Here is a 19,110-nt window from a genome sequence, read left to right on the forward strand (position 1 = left end):
AAGATATATAGGTTATAATGCAATCGTACAGGAAAAACAAAAACAAAGGGGCACATACTTTTACAAGGCACTGTAAATTACATTAATGTTCTATACTATCTTATTTAGCCTACTCGATTTTATTTATTATTATATGAAGAACATAACATTTTATAGTACCTTTGTTGATCTGTCAGTTTCTAAATCTCTATTACATCAATGTTTAGTTCTCTAGCTAGCAATGCAACTTATGTCATTTTTCATGTCATTTTTGATAACTCACTGCATTTGCAATTGTTTGAATACCTTTGTTATAGCAGCCCAAATACCTGCCGGTGCATAATGTACCTGGGCACATACACTTCACGTGTACGTTCAGCTGACATTTAGTAGTGCATTGTTGAGCAAATGTTTACTCAATTCATGCAATCATATGAACCTGAAAGCTCTGTGGCAATTAATTCTCAATTCCGTTGCAGTTACTATGCTCGGAATTGACTGGATACATCTGATATATATATATATATATATATATATATATATATATATATATATATATATATATATATATATATATATATATATATATGATATTGAAAATTTTATATACTTTAGAGTCAATGTGCATCCTGCATAAAAGTAGAGATTTACTGTCCTCTGAAAATAATTCAACATACAGCCATTATTGTCAAAAAAGCTACCAATTAAAGTGAGTACACCCTAAGTAAACATTACAAAACTGTGTCCAAAGTGTCACTATTTTGTGTGAGCACCATTGTTATCTAGCACTGCCTTAATCGTCCTGGGCATGGACTTCACCAGCGCTGCACAGGTTGTTGCTGGGATCCTCTTCCACTCATCCATAATTACATCACGAAGCTACTGGATGTTAGACACATGGTGCTTCTCCGCCTTCTGCTTGAGCATGCCCCACAGGTGCTCAATAGGGGATTGGGTCTGGAGGCATACTTTGCCATTCCATTACCTTCACCTTCAGCAAGGTAGTTGTCATCTTGACGGTGTGTTTGAGGTCGTTATTATGTTGCAAATATTGCTGTTCGGCAAGTTTCTGAAGGGAGGGCATCAAGTTCTGCTTAAGATTGTCACAGTACATGTTGAAATCCATGTTTCCCTCAATAAACCGCAGCTCTCTAGTACCAGCAGCACTCATGCAGCACCAGACTATGATGCTACCACCACCATGCTTGACTGAAGGCAAGATGCAATTTTCTTGGTACTCCTGACCAAAGCGTCGCCACCCATGCTGGACATCATCTGAGCCAAACAAGATTATCTTAGTTTTAACAGACCACAGGCCATGGTTCCAGTAATTCATGCTCTTGACAGTCTTCTTTCTTGTGAGCCAGCTACAGAAGAGATTCTATCTGGGACAATAGCCATGCAAACCGAATTGTTGCAGTGTGTGGCGTATGGTCTGAGCACTGAGAAGCAGACCTTCTGGTTCTGCAGCCACTAAAGCAAAGCTGGCAGCACGCAAGTGTCTGTTTTTAAAACAAGTTTCTGCTCCCCGACACACAGCACAAGGATTTCGACTTCTTTGATTGACCCTTGCGAACTCTGTTCCGAGTGGAACCCGTCTTGGAAAACCTCTGTATGACCCTGGCCACTGTACTGTCACTCAGTTTCAGGGTCTTAACAATCTTCGTATAGCCTAGGCCATCTTTGTGGAGAGTAACAATTCAAATTCTCAAATCCTCAGAGTTCTTTGCCATGAGGTGCCATGCTGAACATCCATCCGGTGGTCAGTATGAGAGAATTACTCAAATTTGAACTTCTCTAATACAAGCTACACAAATGTATATGGTTCTGTCATGTGGCGTTGCATTTTTAAACGACATACAGCTGTTATTACTTAGCGTGTGCTTACTTTTGTTGCCAGCTATTTTGACAATAGTGGATGTATGTTGAGTTATTTTCAGTAACTCTGTACTACTATACAAGCTACACATATATATATATATATATAATATATATAATATATATATAATTTTTATTAAATTCAGTTTCAGAACCTATTTAAAATAATTGGATGATAATTTTTAGAGCCTCATACACACATTTGACTAGTGAGTCTCTGTCTATGTATTTTCTTTATGAAACAGATATAGTGAATATTTTTGTATTTCAGAATGAGTAAAATGTTTCATGCTTACTACATTCTAAGCATAAAAACACTTAAGTAGTTCAACTCATTACACAATCAAAACGTATAACTATAATGGCAGTTAAGTTAACAGTAATAATTCATTGTAGTTTGTTACAAATTTGGTTGTAATGTAAAACTAACTTATTAAAGCTTGCTGTAAGGGGGCTATAGTCTTTTGTAAGCACTGTAATTCTATTCAGTGTTTTCATTTGATTTGTATTGGTATATCTAATTTAGCTATGAAACATGCACTGGATATATTCTAGAGAGAAGCAAGCTTTTTTTTAAAGATCAAACCTACATAAATTATCAATATTTGAAACCAGCAATGTCCAATTCAATTCAATTCATTTTTATTTGTATAGCATTTTTAACAATGAACATTTTTGAGCTTTTATTATTTTTTATTGTTGATCAAATGCAATGCTGTTCTTTTTTTTTACTACACTTAATAATAATTTCAGCTCAAATTACTTTTTTGTGTTGCAGCTGCTACTGTATTATCATAATTCCTGTATTGTGTAAAAACATGAGTGTAGGTTTTGTAATTAGGCAGGATAAGAGTAAAGGTAAGTGCTTATGTCTGTGCATTATGTATGCAGCATTGTTCAACAATCTGTGTACTATTTTCGTTTTCTTTTTGGTTAAAAGATTGCTAAGTACATGAAAAAAGTTCTTATAAGTCTGACTCAGGAATAAAATATAGACATGTCAATTCTTTATTCAAATTTTATTCAGTTTTAAAGTATCAGTACAAATTTCCAAATCTGCCACAGTGAAGCTCAGAAGAAACAATAAATCTTGCAAATCACATTTAAATTACATTAGTTTAGTTAAACTAGATTAGTTACTTTACACTACATTAGTTAGCTAATTAAAAAAAGCTGAAAATAGATCTTCAACAGTTCTGCACTCTGGTATCAAGTAAAATCAATGCATCTCTTAATGTAGGCACATTTATAGTTAGCTACCTTTATTGTTCATTAATCTGTAAACTTATAAGCAACAGTCAAGATGGAAGATTTTAAATGAAGGGTGAAATGTATTTGATCTTCTATAACATGTTAAAGAATGTAATAAAATGAACAGTGTTAGTAAAAATACATTTCACAGTTAAATAAGCAGTGTGTCAACCAACAGTAAATTTAGGAGCAACAGTTGAGTTAGAAGTTCTCAAAGTGATGTATAAAATGCGCTTGATCTCGTTTGTTTATCTGCTGGCAGGCTTTCTCTACATTCTTTGTCAGACCAGGTGGACCACAGCTGAAGACACCAATCTTACCCACCTTAGGAAAAGAATGGGATGAAGAAAATAAGGTTTTGGAACAGTCACTTTGTTCTAATTTATGTTTAAGATATAATTATTTGTATTGCATAATTTGTTATAATTTATTATTATTTAATTGTATGGATAAACATAATAATAATAAAAAACAAAAAAATTGATATATATATATATATATATATAAACCTTTTTTTTTTTTTTTTATAGAGTGGTTTCTTAATACTGAGATTAATACTTATTAATACTTAGAATCCAGTCTACACAGATGGCAAATTCTCATGTAATGAAAGTTTTGAGAAAAATGTAAGACACCTCAGGATGAACTTCCTGAAGGGAGCTGAAGAAAGCCAAAAATGGTGGACGACCAAAGTGTGTGACAGACTGCAGGCCAGTAAACAGACTCTTGTTCGACACTTTCTGGAAATGGCGCTCGCATACATACTATGGAAGAAAACAAAAAACATTCAATCTATTAAGCCAAAATTTAAACACTACTTTTTCTGTTTTGCTGAATAAATTTTATAAACTACCTTGAAATTAAATAAAATAAACATATTAGCTATTGTGTTAGTTCAGAAAGTGAGCTAGTGACTTTCTTTGGAATAAGTTCATTTTGTAAAAATTCCCTACAAGCATGGTGGTCCTCAGATCAAACTTTTCTGCAAGCTGAGTGATGTAGATGTGTACAGACACCAACTCCTGTGCATCCATCTCTTCAACTTCTCGTATGATGTCGGACACCCACTCAAACTGACGCTGAGTCCGCGTCACCCAGATAAAATACACCTGGGGAAGATTGGGCAATTTTTATTTCTCCAAGTTAAACATAAAATCAAGTCAAATGCTGAAAAGCCATGTACATTAGGGTCTGACATTGGGTCATGCACATTAGGGTCTGTTACCTTTTTGCATTGAACTTTGAGTTTTGCTGAAGACTTGAAGACTATGTCCTTCAGTATAGAAGCAAATGGAGTAACTCCGATGCCTCCTCCCACTAGAACAGACACTTCAAAGTCTCTCCACTCCTGATGGCCTTCCCCAAATGGTCCATCTAGATACAGCTGAGGAGATCAAAATGTTTAAGCAAATTCTACAAATCAGAACTGTAGCAATTAGTTCAAGCAAATTTAAAGGAGTGTTTTTATGCAGAGCTGAAAAATATGGCAAAAATGACAGAAAAGTTGCCTCCTACTTTTGGATAATTTCCAAGTTCCTTCAGTCTCTCTACGTTGTAGATCTCTCGCAGATTGCTCGTCCATGGTCCCACAGCACGAATGTGCAGGCTGAGGGTCTCCTCATGAGGTGCTGAGGTCAGTGTGAAGGGGTGGTACTCATCTGTGTCTAACTCCAGACAAGCCACACGAACCCATTGTCCTGAACGATAGGTAAATCCCTGAGGGCGCTTAAATTCCAGATATGTCACTCCTGCCATGGAAGAATTTCCCCGTATGAAACACACAGTAAAGATGCGGAGTTCACCCTGAAGTAGCTAAAGCAGACTAAGAAAACTAAATCCTGAACCATATGCTGCTGCTTGTTAAGCATGTATATAATATTCGGTACCTGAGGGCAGCAGCTCAGCATTCACCACAGGGATCTCCACCTTCTTTCTGCTGAGGCTGATGAGTTTATCCAGGAGGAAGAGGAGGGCAGGTGGAATCAGGTAAATGTAAAAGCGTGGCTGCTGGAGGAGGGCAAAGCTCCCATGGATTACTGTCTGCAGGGTAGGAATGTGGAAGAGCATTTAATTCTAACAGTCCCATCACAAACAGTATCTCATCCTAATAAAATCTTTTCAGATTATTCAGACTTTATTCTCACCAGAACATAGATGAGCACATAAAAATAATGTGTGATCCAAAACCCTCTGAAACTGATACGTCTGAAGTAGTGTGAGGCAAAGACGTATATAAAGGCTAAGACAAAAAGTAGTATGATCCCTGTCATGCCTGCAAGAGAAAATGAGTAAAAAGGAAAATGAGCATGAGACCAATAAAAAAAACAACATGCACACACCCTTAAATCGCTGTTTTTTTACACATTCATTAAACAGTAGCCCTACCTGGTACTGTACAAAAGAACCAGAAGGTCCATTTTTCTGGTAACTCTGACCTGTAAACAAATTGCACAAGCACAGCTCAGCTCAAAACTCATTCTAGCAGTATAAGGTAAAGGTTATATTGTATAAGATCAATAAGAAGAAAGATATTGACAATTTACCCATTATTGGAAAACACTTGGGGAAACATGCAGGAAAGGATGCTGAGTTCGCTGATAGAGAAGATGTAAAGATTGACTAAATGACCCACGCTGTGTGTAACTGTAAGATGAGAATGGTGAGATGTTAGAGCGAAAAATTAAAAAACATTATGACATGGCGAATTTAAGACACCAGCTTCTGCAAATAGAGATTGAAATTTGAGTCCGAAATTTGTGTGGATGCATGATCGGTTTACAGTTGCAGTGTAAACAAATCAATTATTTTGTTTTTCCCCTGACAGGCAGAAATATATGCCAAACCATCTCAGATTGCCAGTACTTTATTTTTTATTAGCTTGTAGGATTTCAATGTGAATTGATATGGAGACCATCACAATAACTTTATCAAAAAAAAATTGACAAAAAGTTTTAACTATCAGGTCCCTGACCTGTGAGGATGATTGCCGTCATTGCCATGAGGCGATGGAGATCAATAGCAGAGTCAAAGGGAATGTATCGGTTGAGGAAGGTTTCCCTGCACATGGTTATAAGGTTGCGACACACTGTGAGGAGCATGTAGGGGAACAAGAAAGAGATTGCTGCAGCAGAGCCTCGGGACACTATAATGCCCACCATGGAGGATTCTGTGACACCAGAGGTACGATCCTGAAAACCGTAGACTACATACAGAGAAATTAAAATTACAGTGAGACATAGTTACAGCAGACCAATAGCAACTCAAAACAAGTGCAAATAATATCTGAAATAGTCTTATATAATGGTAAATCTGCCACAACTATGGTTAAATAATTATCACTTAGACTCACAGTAGCATCTCTCCAGAGCAACCCCAGCAGTGATCCCATAGATGACACCAATGCACACAATATGGCGGCGGTAGTTTTCCACAAAGCGTTTAAACTGTTGGATCTTCTGTTGGATGCGACTTCTAATGTAACGCTCTCTCTGAGGCTTCACATACAGTTTAGGGTTGGAGAGGGCCAATCTGGAAAAAAGAGCAATGAGTACATTATTAGGGGATCATAAACTCTTACTTCAAGTGACGCTACATGCCACCATTGAGGTATTTATACCATATATGGCTGTTTTAAAAGATGATTTAATTCATAGTGAAACTTTGCAGACATCATGTCATTGCATTACATCAAGCCCACAAACACAGCTGGGTTTTGGAGAGTAATCTGAAAATAACAGGGATCACTGTAGCTTAGGTAAAGCCTAATGGATCACACTGTAATCATACATGGACATCTGAACATGCAACGTGCAAAATGGCAGATTGTATTTGTAAAACAATAAAGCAGCAATTTCCAGCATCTAATAACCTTTGATGTGTTTGTGCTCCTGTGTGGCATGCAGAAGATTAGAAACCAGCCATTACAAACAGGATACTAAGTGACAGGCTACTTAAGTGCTCACTTTTTTCTCTGGCGAAGTTCCTGGCCGTCATCAATAGGGCAATTATATGCAAAGTCACCATTTTTTCTCAAAGAGGAACTGAAAATAAAATATGTCATATCTTCATAGAGTGGACAAATACACAGGTGCATCATAATTTGGCTTTGAGAACAATTACAGACCACTTACCTGTCTTTTTTGTTGATGAATGACACACGATGTTGATTTAGTCTGTTCATGTCATGCATCTCCATTCCTTCGTTTATGTGACAAAGATAGCACAAGAAAACGGCATATTAAACTCCAACTCAGCAGAACCCAAGAACAGGATGGATATTGGACAATTAGCCACATTCTCACTAGTGTAGAAAAAATAATGGGCTGCCATCTGGCTTTTTCTTTAGTTGCATGACAAAGTTGAATGCTTCCAATTACTAAGCTGCTCAACAGTGATGCTCTCAAAAAAGAAATTGAGCTCAACAGGGGAGGGAACTACCACATTTAGAAACTAAATAAGACAAAAGCATAGGCAGATGGCCCAAATGAGCTTTAGTTGATAAATATGTTTTCACCCACACTGAAGAAACTTTGAACACAATATGGTGTTGTGATTGAAAGATAAATGTACAGTGCAGGAAAACACCTTTGATGTTAAGTTGTGCAAACTGAAGGACATTCTCATGATCTTGCAGTAAGAGGTGAAAGTCTTCCCAGGTGATGTGATCTTTCTTATCAAAGCCTGCAGCATGAAGCATAGCTGCTATAGCCTCCTCTGCCTGGTTCTTAGAGAGGACATTACTGGAGATCTCAAAAAAAGACCTAAGTAGTTTTATGAAAAGACAAGGATGAACTTGAATACAAGGATAATTTGGAAACAAATTATGTGTAAATTAGTGTCACAATGAGAAATTCATTGAGTGTTAGTTGACCAATTAAGTCAATATCTAATATTATAATATTTACCTGAGCAAAGAACAAAATTCTTCCCGAAACAGGAAACCTTCTCCTTTAATGTCATGCATTGAAAATAGGAGTTTGGACTTCTCCTCTGGGGTTCCTGAAGTGAGAAGACCAATAATGAGGTAAGAATTTGGGTTTATAACATGAAGTAACACATTTAAAAACAGCTTATGGTTACATTGTTTTTTTAAACCAGAAAAATGCAATTCAATTGACCTTTCATGAAGATAACCAAAACATCGAGAAATTCTTGAAAAGAAAGGTATCCATTGCCATCCTTATCTGCCAGGGAAAACATAGACTCCACAAAAGGCGAGTCAGACTTCAGCCCAAGCGCATGGGCAAACTCAGCTCGTGTGAGCTCACACTGGAGAGCCTCTTTGGTTCTCTTGGAGGACACACCACTCAGGTCTCCTGCATCACTTTTATTAATATCTAGAATCTGAGGATCACGTAAAGATTTAAAATCCTGACAATGCAAGACTTTATTTACAAGATCCATGTGAGAAGCGATGTCAAGCTGATTTATTAAGTAATACACAGACAAATGATAACTATTTGCGGTGTCCAATTCCTACCTTTGAAAAAGCATGTCGGAAAAAAGTCTCCACTATCTGAGCACGCTGCTCTTTGGTCACGGCCTCCTTCAGCAGCTCTTTTTCACTCATCTCGGTCACTATCAGATGCCGGGTCATTTCTTTCAAGTCACACTTGAGCTGATCCACAAACTCTGTTCTCTGCACACTGTTCTCAAAAAGCAAAACCTAAAGACAATTTTATTATATGTTGATTGCTGCATTTTGACAGCTAACACGATTCAGCACATCAGATTATTAAATTACATGCAAATTGTAGTCGATTACTATATGTGGAAATGTTAAATATAATGATATCCTACCAGGTCATATTCCTTGGGGATCTTCAGAAGTAGGGCACGTTGCTGGTGATCATTGGACAGAAACACCTCAAGGAGGTCCTGAGTGCCGAGGTTATGAGTGCGCACAGGGGATCCATTTTCGCTATAAATCTGCAGCCGTTTCTTTTCATCAATCTCCAGGCTGACATACTGAGGAGAGTCAGAATATCCTTGCCACTCACAAGCTAGACAAAAAGAAATTGCAGGAAGGATTGAAATATGTACCAGTTTTTAGATATCACAGGATCAACCAGAAATAATTTGGACTGAAAAAACTACCTTGGATTCCATGGGTTGGATTCTTTTTTTTGTCTTTGGTCTGGCCCTGGGTCCTTTTCAGAAACCTTTTGTATTTAGTTGCCCGAATGTAGGCCACTATGTAAGCCACAAGGAAACTCACTGTTTGGGTAAGAAGAAATGAAGAAATAAAAAAACTAAGAAATAAACTAAAAAAAGTTTACCTTTTCCATAAGGCAAACTTGTATCTGAATTAATGCACACATTGGCAGTCATACTTACCTACAGGGAAGAAGAAAAGGGCGATGACAAAAATGCCAAAACCTGCTTTGCTGCCATCGTCAAAGTAACTCATAGAAGTAGCCTTAGTGCATGGGTAAAGCATAGATGATGTGATTGTCTGAGGCTGAGGGCAGGGATCACCTATAAGTGGCAAATAATCAGTTGTTAAAACATCTAAAAACCTATGATAGATGCAGTAGTAGTTTGAAATTTTTGTACCATTTAGCCAGAAAAAAACATCCTCCTGTATGTCTCCACCCACTGCACTAGTGATGCTGAGAAGCACATCTGAATATTTGGTTTGTTGTATAGCTTGAATCTCCTCCTCTGTAAACAAGCTATAATGAAAGCACAGGAAAGCCAAGATTTAACCAAAAAATGAGGAAATTATCCAATCACTAAACGAAGAAAGAACCTTTCTGATGATAAAATGCAATTCTATATCAAAGCTCTATTGCATAGAATAAAAAAATACAAAATAAATAAATAAATGTCAAATAAATTAAACATTATCACACTTCATATTTAGACATGAACATTTTTTTTATTTTTTATTTCTTGTTGATAAAGGGCTGTATTTATTCTCGCATTTTGTGGATTTATTCTAGGTGTGAAATTGTTAGCCACTTAAGCTCAATACAGCCAGCTATGAATTAACAGGAGTTGTTAGTATCTATTTTGATACTTAGTTATATCAGGCGAGAGTGAGTCATTGGAGGTGTTTACACACTATTAATATGAGATTTAGCTGGCATGCTAACATTGTGTAGCCAATACAGCAGCATCATTTTTGTTCTTTCTCTTGGATTAGGTCGAAGTATCAAGCTGAACACTACCATACAGATAATTGGCCGGGACACCCTTGGTGTCATTATGACTTTTTGGGACAAATCTTTAAATTCTCTCTAAATGTGTATTATATCTTGACATTCTTTCTGAATGTTTGGCACACACAACCACAAGGTTAATCAGTGTGATGTAGAATGATACAGCGTGATCTATGTTAAAAAAAAACATGGGGGAAAATTTCCAAATCTTACATTCAGCAGCTTTAAATTTCTGAATTAATTAAGAGTCAATGTGAGTCAATGAATTTATCATATAAGTAATATCCTACCCATTTTGTTGGTTTTCAAACCAGAATCGGTCTGCATTTCTGATGCGTTCAAACTGGTCCAGGACGATAGATGAAATAAGTGGACTTGGCCCATTGTTTAGCTCCAGCAGAACTCCAACCAACAGCTCCAACCTGTTGATATCGTTTCCGTACAGTTTGGCCAGCTCCAAAAACAACTACAGCAAAACAATATATAAAAGTTTGACCATTAGAGTAGTGATACAGAGGTTGGCAAGGTATTTATATTATATTGAATTAAATGAATGTATTACAGCTGATATGACTGTGTAATCTTCTCTAAATACCTCATGATTAGTCTTGTTCAGACTAGGATTGATCTCTTCCCAGGTCTTGACAGGCGGAATGTTGAGGGTCTCTCTGACTTGGTTATAGCTGCCCAGCCCAAAGTCTCGGCCTCTCTGAATGGCCATAGCTACAGCATCAGTGCGTGAGAGCTGCAAGGAGCCGTACATGTAGTCTGCACCGGAAATGTAACAGAGAGGACATGACTTAGTCACTTGCTCATTAAAACATATACTAATATACTATATATACTACTATATGAGAAAAAAAAACAAGAAAAAAAGTGTAACCTTGAACATCCTCAACAATTATGTTGTCTTCTCTCTCAGATATCTGTGAAGCCATACCCATTATCAGGTCATCAATATCCTGGCCAGATTTTAAATTTGGATTCTACAGCAAGGAACCAGATAAAAAGCTGCTTCAGAATTTTATTTGAAATAATTTCTTATTTGATCTTAAATTATTTGAACGTTAAGGACATTTTTTTTTCTTGACTCACGTCTCTGCTCCAAAAATTGTTGCATAAGCGGAGTGCTGGAGAAGTGCTCCCATCGATGTTCACAACTTTTCTGTAGTGACAAGTCTTGTTTCTAAACAAAAATAAAAAAAACCCCACAAAATTAAAAAAGAACAACAAAGCATGCATGAACAATGTTCATTTTTAAACATTGCTGAGAATTAAATTACCAATGCATTGTGAGTTCATTGTGTATCATTTATTAATCTTATCCTGTTTTTAAAACATTTACACAAAACAGCATTTAAAAAAAATTGTTAGCATTTTAAATTGCAAGCATTTACCTCATATAGACACCAGAGGGAAGCAAAGTTAAATCCAAACACGTTGTTACAATCTGAAATTCAGGAGAAATTCCTGGATCCACAGATTTCTGATAGCCTGTGTGATTTAGAAAAACAAACAAACAAACAAAAAAAACTATAAAAAAACTAAAAATATTAAAGTCAGTGCAAAAGGTATCTGTAGATACGTACATGTCAATCAATGTGTGTTTAATACAACATTTGAGTTTATTTATGTTCTCTTTCTGCAGAAAGGATAATCCAAAAAAATTAGCTTCCTCAGCAAAAATAATATCCCTGGCTTGCGTTAACCTGCACTGACGCAGCTAAAGCCCATTGTGCCCATTAAACAGAACCTCAAGTGGTAACTCACTAAACCACAGGTAAGTAGAGCATGTCAGCTCACCACAACTTGTTCACACATATACACGTACACACACTTGTCTATCATCCAATATTTTAAAGGACATAATTATTTAATGCAGCATAATCATATCCTAGTGGATATATTTAGTCCCAACCAAAATATAAACAGACACACACACACACACACACACACACACACACACACACACACACACACACACACACACACACATCCATTTCTGTGACCTCTCACCTGGGTAAGAGGGCACCGAGACTCCTAGATATGCAGGCAGCCATTCATATATTGCAATGTTCTGGAGACAGAAGAAAAGAATTGCTTATGGAGCGATAAACCATACAAACATTTCAAATAATAATCTGTATCATTTAATCGACTCTTGCTTAAGGCAATAGTTTTCTTCACCATTCAGTATCATGTAATGACTCATGACTTGGGCAATTATTTATTTTTGCACCTGGAATAGCCTGCAGTTTAAATAAAAGTGTCCTAAGCCCTGTTGCAGAAAGAATGTGAGGCAACCTTACAGGTGGACAGACTACCAAATTAATACTTCCATCTACTCCTTGTGGTTTCAAAATAACAGGTGACTTTTCTCTCTACCTGAAATGTGGCAATAACCCTCTTTCTTGCATTTTGAAAAAGCTCCTCATCTGACCACGATGGGTGTTCCTTGTGCAGTTGTGTAGCGAGGTAATTATGGTAACGAAACCAAACAATCGCTTCAGCTACTGTGAAGATATTCTCATTGGCCCAGGCATTCCCAAATTCTGTGGAGACATAATGCTCAGTGAACACAATGGAAGATTAAGATACCTCACACCCGTACTGTTTATTTTATACTTTTGACTGAAACATGTTTATATGTTTTTGTAACATATGAGATATATCGTCTGAGTATTTAAACCGCATATTGATAAATGTGTTTCTTAAGGCAGAAACACTCAATTTTTATCTCGCCATTTCTCAATGACTTAAGTTCATGGAGACAAGTTTTACCACGGATTATGTGGCAGAAATAATGAATAACACCATCAAAAGGCAACAACCAAACAACAACAATACAGTCATTGTAGGATTTAATGAGGCTTAGCAAAAATGTAGGACCAGGTGGACAACATAAAAACGACAATAATGCAGATTGAGCCTGTTTTGTGGGATGAGTGAGCTCATTCTAAACTTTCTGAAAACATTGCACTAGTTAGAAGTCTAAATAAACATCAAAAACACATGAATGCAGGTGTCGCATCACATGTTGATGTTTGTTTAGCATCAGTTATTCGTATCAGCAACATCACTTCTTTTAGCTGATTCTGTTTTTAGGAACATACAATACTTTTTTACCATAGAGTCCCTCTGGACCAGTCTGTCCAGTGCAGGGGTTTGGAGCACTCCACATGAAATTGCCACTCACAGTCTTCTTTGGCATGTCAGAAGAAGAGCCTACAGACAGAAGCCCTCCTTGGAAACTCCTCAGAGCATCACACCAAGAGCTGGTTGTACCATAGATTGAGCTTCCGTCAATCCAAGCTGTCACCTGGTTTACCTGTAATGTAAAGAACCCTCAGCTTTTATTCAGTTATTTACTTAAAACATGTTATTCAGTAACTACAAGAAAACTGATAGAACATTGTACAGTTAAAATGTGAGCCATGCAAGTTAAAAGGGAATAAATCAAAACAATTTGTCAAATAGTAAAATTTTGAACTGTGTATTAGGCTCTATACACAAACTGCTTATTTATTTTCTACACCCAAAAAATTTCTGTTGGTGCTCATAGAAAAAAATATATATTTTCTGTCTGGTTTATTGGGTGTAGTTCTTGTCATTAAAATAAATGTAATACACTCAATTCTACATGAAGTGTTACCTGTCTCCTAGGATTGTTTGGACTCTGTCCACTATTATGGTCCCACTGTACTCGCTGGAACTGGAGCAGAACTTGCTCTGTGGAGTTTTGCCCAAAGACGGGGTCATCCTGTGGGACTGGGATAGTCATGAACTCAGCAGGGCAACCAGGTTTTTGGGATTCCACAATCTCATGCACAACATGAACACCTAATGGCCAAAAGAAATGTGGTCAAAATGAAACACTGTGTGCTTCAGTCAGTACAAAAATTCAAACTAAAGGTGTCACTCACCAAAAAACAATGAGAGAACCGTTCGGTTCTGGACTGATAGGTGGCCACTGGGGCCACGTGCTACTACGTTACTGATGCGTCGTGCATTGGGTAGGTGCAGTCCGATGATTTGAAAAACTCCATCTGAGTAGTGAGGAGTCAGGAGGCGCATAAGAGGTGCACCTGTTTAACAAACATTCACAATGATGGAATAAGGTTTTTCAGATGGAACTATGGCTACCTTTCTCAAAGTATTTGGGCTCCATGACAGGTCCATATACTGGCCCTTCAAATTGTTTTTACTCTCCTGGACATGAGTCCAGGAGCCAGCATTTACACTACTGATAGATACATACCTGCTGTCCCCCGACGATGAAAGGCCAAGTTATTATACCAGCCATCATATCTTTGAACTTCCCAGGTGATGCTGGAGTCTATGTGACAACAAAAGGCAACTACAATCATGACGAGAATAATAAATGTGTTAAACTTAAAACCTACATATCAGAAACATGTGCCACTACTGGCACTCAGTTGTCCTCTGATTTGGAAGTAAACAGGAAAAATAGCAACAACTGAAAGTAGATAGCATTCTAACATTAGTGTTGACATTGTGTGTGACAGCACATTCAGAATATTGAGAATTATTCAGAGAAATCACTGTATTCTGTCTAATAAGTTCCAAAAACAAACAATAAGTCAGATCAAGCATGTGTGCTTATGGTATGGGTTTTACATTATATTTCTGTTGCTGACGTGACATGTATTACATGGACCTGATTATAATCTTATGATCTTGTACATCTAAGACATTATGAAATCTTGTTTTCATGAAATGTGCAATACTTTTGCAATGTATAATCATTCTTTATGTGCATGCTTCTTTCCAAACATACAGTTTTTACATGTCAGAACTGACCAGTTGGTGATTAATGATCATACTGTTGCTGTGGCATAAAAGGCATATGACGTTGTCATTTTTTGAATAAGTATTAAAAGTGATGCTTTGAACAATTGTTGTAATATTCGTATTATGTTCTAAGAGCCAAATGTTAGTTGTGGAAAATGTGCAGTCCTCATTAAAATAGTATGCTTGCAATCCCTCCTAATACCTACACTGTTTGCCCTGGGTCTAAATGACTGCATTCGACTTTACTGTATTACATACAGAGCTTGGAGAACTGTTGAGTCTGTATGTTCCAGGAGCTCTTTCCTTCCCTGTTCACATGCTTATCACCTCTCCCTTTGTACTTTCCAAAGGAGATCAGAACATATCATTTGTGGCAGGACTTTTAAATGTGTTTTATATACACATATAAGAAAAAATAACTTTGTAAATATATTAGAAGTCTATTCACTATGCTTACCTGCTGCATAGACTGTCAGAGAGAGTGATATTAAAGTCCACCATGCACTCCTGTGCAAATCCATTCTGAAGCAAAAAACGCAGCCAAATGTAGCTCTTTAGAAGGTGAGACACCTGGAGAACCCCAGCAACTTGACAAAATAAATGAAAATCGGAAAGAAACCAAAAAGCAATTTCCTGTGAGCAGTCTGCACATTGAAGGTAGGAGTGAAGCACTGGGCAACGTGAGCTCTTGTGCAGTGTTATCTGAGTGCAAGCACCAAAAAAAAAAAAAAAAAAAAAAAAGACACAGGGAGTGTGTGGAGGCAACTCCAGAGTACGCACGTCTGAAACAACGTGCCAGGCTTATCAGAGAGAAGGGATGGTCATTGCTAGGTGACACCTCCATTCTTGAACCCACCATCTATGCAAATGAACCCCAGGTGGAGTAAGGGTATAAATGATGCTCACCGCCGTGGAAAGACAATTCCCCCTGGACTGCGACTATCCTGCACGTTTTGTGCACACTTTGTGTTGTTTCTTGTGCTCACAGGTAAGATTACACCGCAAATTTCTTTCGCATGTATCCTATTTGAACGCGTCAAGGATCAGTTGATCTTTTCATTGGAAACATTATGGAACGTGATTGGGGCGCGTGCGTGTGTGTGTGTGTGTGCGTGTGTGAATAATACTGTATACAATACACGGCAAAGCTATACAAAAGGCTTCAGGAGATTGTTTGTAATAAGGTCATTATTAATGAAGTGAAGCATTCCAGGTAAAACAGGCTCTTGTCTGAGTTCTCTCCCCGGGTTACTGAGCACACCGGTGTGCTTTCTTTTCAGCTTTAGCCCACGCATTTGGAGGCAAGATGACTTTCTACGATGACATTTACCCATTCTACCCGCTACAAAGAACCTCGTTCATATTCAGTGGCAGCCTGCTCGCTGTCATCCTGGTGTTCCTCACGCTGCTCGTCACCTTGCTCCTCATTGTGCCCGGGATACGTGGAAGATCGGTGAGAGCACTCAAATACAAGAGTCCATGAACTAAGAACACTTCACTTACAGACTTGTTTTACTTGTCTATACTTATACATCATCGGTACTAACTCTAAAAAATGGTGTCTTGTTTTCTTTCAGCGGATTCTTTGGACTGTCAGGATAATAATCAGCTTATTCATAGGAGTAGTGATAGTTGGTGAGTAGTTTATAACCATGTTTATTTAAAACCTTTTTAACTCATGTCTTGTTCACCCAAGACTGCACTAGGTCTTGATAATAGACTGTGATAAAGTTTACTGCCTTGAAATTATACACGGTAATGTTGAACACATTTATTTTTCATGACTTAAGCTGAAATGACATGGTGATGAAGTCATACCTTGATAGTATGTACTAAGAATGAGTTCTTCCTTCCTGGTACAGCGTTAAACTTCACGTGTGACTGGGCTGAAGGAAGATTGAAGGCCAATGCTACATACAAATCCTTCAGCAACGTTGTGGTGAATGCCGAGGTGGGTCTGCATGTGGGCCTGTATGGAATTAACATTACGCTCAAAGGTCAGTCGAGCAGATGCTCTGTCCCAACTACAACTTTTGTACAAAGCAAATGTTTTAAGACCGAGGAGGTCCCTTATAGGTATTTTTCCTTCCCTGTAGGAGATCCTGTCGTACAGTTCAATGAGACCATAGACTACAACGAAATGTTCACATGGAACGGTGTCATAGGAGATGATTATTCTGATGCCCTGGAAAAAGGTCTTCCCAACCCCATCCTGTACATTGCTGAGAAGTTCACCCTCAACAGCCCCTGCAGTCTCATTTATCAGTACCAGTACTCAGGCAGATTCGCCTCGGCCACCCTGTGGTAAGACACCGTGATCACTGACACCGTCTTCAGAAAGTAGAAACAAAGCCTATTCAACAGATGCAAACAGGTACAGTAAAGAATGGTGTCTCTCTCACTCTTTCCCACAGGACAGCTTTTTGCTGCTGGATAGTGGCCAACATCCTCTTCTCAATGCCCGTCATCCTCTACGCCGGCTTCATGGTGGTTGCCACGGCTGCATTTATCTTCTTCTCCTTGGCCTCCTTTTCCACAATATACAACATCTCAGAGTGCAACTTCTCTATAGGAACAGAATCCTTTGAACCTGAATATAGCCATTCCTTCTGGTTAGCTGTAGCTACTGGTACGTATCCGGTGTCATGTATAATTATTTACCATTTATGCCTCTTTGCTATATTGAGTGTTGTTCACTGTTAAGGAAACATTAATGACATAAAATCACAATTGAGAAAACAACACTCTTTTTCTTTACAGGTTTATTATGTGCAGTGATTGGTATTATAGTGATTCTGCTAGACTGCCTGATCCCAGAGAAGATGAGGGAAGCTTTTAGTGTTGGGGTGGATGATGATGAGAATAACGACACATACTCAATATCAGAGGGCTACATCAACACCAGCTTCCTAGATGGCACAAGTTTAGAAGGGGTGACTGTAAAAACACCCAACCAAGAACCACAGCAGGTCCCCACTTTAACTGTAAGTCTGCCCACCCTTATCAAGCATTGTAACTGATATAAACTTTTTGATTATTACTAATATTTTCACACCCAATGTCTTAATAATGTTGAATAAAATATGCATTTGCATGTTTCCACAGAAGCTTTGAGAAAGCAACTGAAGCCAACAAGGCCACCAATTCCCATACTTGAAAATCACACATCCTACAGAATTAAGCATTTTCTTTGCTGGGGTTGTTGTAAATACAAACGCAAAACATCTGTTCCTGTTGTTTCACGTACACGTGTAAATATGTATATATGTACTGTATGTTTGAGCTGAGAAAAATAAATATATATATAAAAAAACATTGTTTACTGAGCAATCAAATGAATAATGCACAAAACAGTTTTCTGCTCTTATGTTGAATGACAATTCCAGTTATTTCCTCTGTTGCTATGTCCTCTAGTACAATCATCTAGCATAGGTTGCTGGTAATGATAACTAGATGAGAATAAAACTTATCTTATATACAGTAGGCACTGTATTCATTAGCTGTAGTAATGGAACAATCATTTATCTTTACACAAGTTGTGAGTTAATTCACTCAGAAAAATGCATCCTTGTCACCAGACGATGTCCTGATTTGTTTGGTATTATAATCACAGAGTGATGTCAAAACTCATAAAAATAGACACGTTTTCCATTATTAGAGCATGAACTTACTTTATACCAATGCATATACTGTTTTGGCTGCAATCAACCCTGCAGAAATGCACATTTTCCCCACTTCCTTTCTTATGGTCTGCCAGTTGAGACAGTATGAAAACAAAATGCATTCCTGCAACTAATCATGACATCAATTTTTGAGATGGAGGGACAAAGGCACAGATTTACATATAACTGAGCATAATGCCATTTAAATCAGCCGAATGTATCATATCATGGGTTTTAGTATATAGTTGAATCAGAATGTGATACACATTTGCAGATCACTTTAATAGAAACGCCTAATCATGTAGTTACAGTATCTAACCAGTCAAGCATGTGACAGCAGCACTGTGCATAATATTATGCAGATA

The 19,110-nt window shown here is 37.6% G+C and overlaps 2 protein-coding genes across 4 annotated transcripts; one reads left to right on the forward strand and one right to left on the reverse strand.

Moving 5' to 3' along the window:
• Positions 1-2,859: 2,859 nt before the first annotated feature.
• Positions 2,860-15,824, reverse strand: duox (dual oxidase). 2 transcript variants are annotated; one of them, XM_083545973.1, is made up of 33 exons: positions 15,541-15,824; positions 14,530-14,628; positions 14,195-14,356; positions 13,924-14,111; positions 13,398-13,599; positions 12,657-12,823; positions 12,288-12,348; positions 11,669-11,765; positions 11,367-11,457; positions 11,155-11,257; positions 10,867-11,039; positions 10,562-10,737; positions 9,664-9,782; positions 9,445-9,585; positions 9,205-9,324; positions 8,908-9,110; positions 8,588-8,773; positions 8,226-8,451; positions 8,013-8,106; positions 7,693-7,868; positions 7,239-7,305; positions 7,071-7,148; positions 6,458-6,636; positions 6,080-6,310; positions 5,652-5,751; positions 5,494-5,543; positions 5,253-5,380; positions 4,995-5,148; positions 4,624-4,856; positions 4,334-4,492; positions 4,062-4,217; positions 3,744-3,872; positions 2,860-3,432 (listed from the first exon to the last, which is right to left on the reverse strand). In XM_083545973.1, exons 1-33 carry the CDS (start codon positions 15,602-15,604, stop codon positions 3,310-3,312), a joined length of 4,635 nt encoding a protein of 1,544 aa, XP_083402099.1. In that variant the 5' UTR covers positions 15,605-15,824; the 3' UTR covers positions 2,860-3,309. The 2 variants fall into 2 exon arrangements, with proteins under 2 accessions (XP_083402099.1, XP_083402100.1); XM_083545974.1 differs by having other exon boundaries at positions 14,530-14,607; positions 15,541-15,777.
• Positions 15,825-15,913: 89 nt separating this feature from the next.
• Positions 15,914-18,330, forward strand: duox2 (dual oxidase 2). Of its 2 annotated transcripts, none has more exons than XM_083546028.1 (8): positions 15,914-16,071; positions 16,364-16,536; positions 16,661-16,718; positions 16,946-17,080; positions 17,180-17,387; positions 17,498-17,712; positions 17,844-18,067; positions 18,189-18,330. In XM_083546028.1, the coding sequence occupies exons 1-8, from the start codon at positions 15,945-15,947 to the stop codon at positions 18,195-18,197; spliced, it is 1,149 nt and encodes a 382-aa protein (XP_083402154.1). In that variant the 5' UTR covers positions 15,914-15,944; the 3' UTR covers positions 18,198-18,330. The 2 variants fall into 2 exon arrangements, with proteins under 2 accessions (XP_083402154.1, XP_083402155.1); XM_083546029.1 differs by having other exon boundaries at positions 18,192-18,256.
• The last annotated feature ends 780 nt before the right edge of the window (positions 18,331-19,110 follow it).

Source organism: Silurus aristotelis, assembly GCF_946808225.1.
Source record: "Silurus aristotelis genome assembly, chromosome: 7".
Lineage (NCBI taxonomy): Eukaryota > Metazoa > Chordata > Actinopteri > Siluriformes > Siluridae > Silurus > Silurus aristotelis.

What these genes read in the sequence shown, in the direction of transcription:
- duox (XM_083545973.1), bottom strand. Translation starts at nt 15,604, where the DNA reads ATGGATTTGCACAGGAGTGCATGGTGGACTTTAATATCACTCTCTCTG. An exon ending in CCTTTTCTTCTTCCCTGTAG is followed by an intron (nt 9,325 to 9,444) that starts GTAAGTATGACT and finishes TTACCCAAACAG; the next exon opens with TGAGTTTCCTTGTGGCTTAC. An exon ending in TGCACAACTTAACATCAAAG is followed by an intron (nt 7,306 to 7,692) that starts GTGTTTTCCTGC and finishes ACATAAACGAAG; the next exon opens with GAATGGAGATGCATGACATG.
- duox2 (XM_083546028.1), top strand. Translation starts at nt 15,945, where the DNA reads ATGCAAATGAACCCCAGGTGGAGTAAGGGTATAAATGATGCTCACCGC. An exon ending in GTTGTTTCTTGTGCTCACAG is followed by an intron (nt 16,072 to 16,363) that starts GTAAGATTACAC and finishes CTTTCTTTTCAG; the next exon opens with CTTTAGCCCACGCATTTGGA. An exon ending in TTCGCCTCGGCCACCCTGTG is followed by an intron (nt 17,388 to 17,497) that starts GTAAGACACCGT and finishes TCTTTCCCACAG; the next exon opens with GACAGCTTTTTGCTGCTGGA.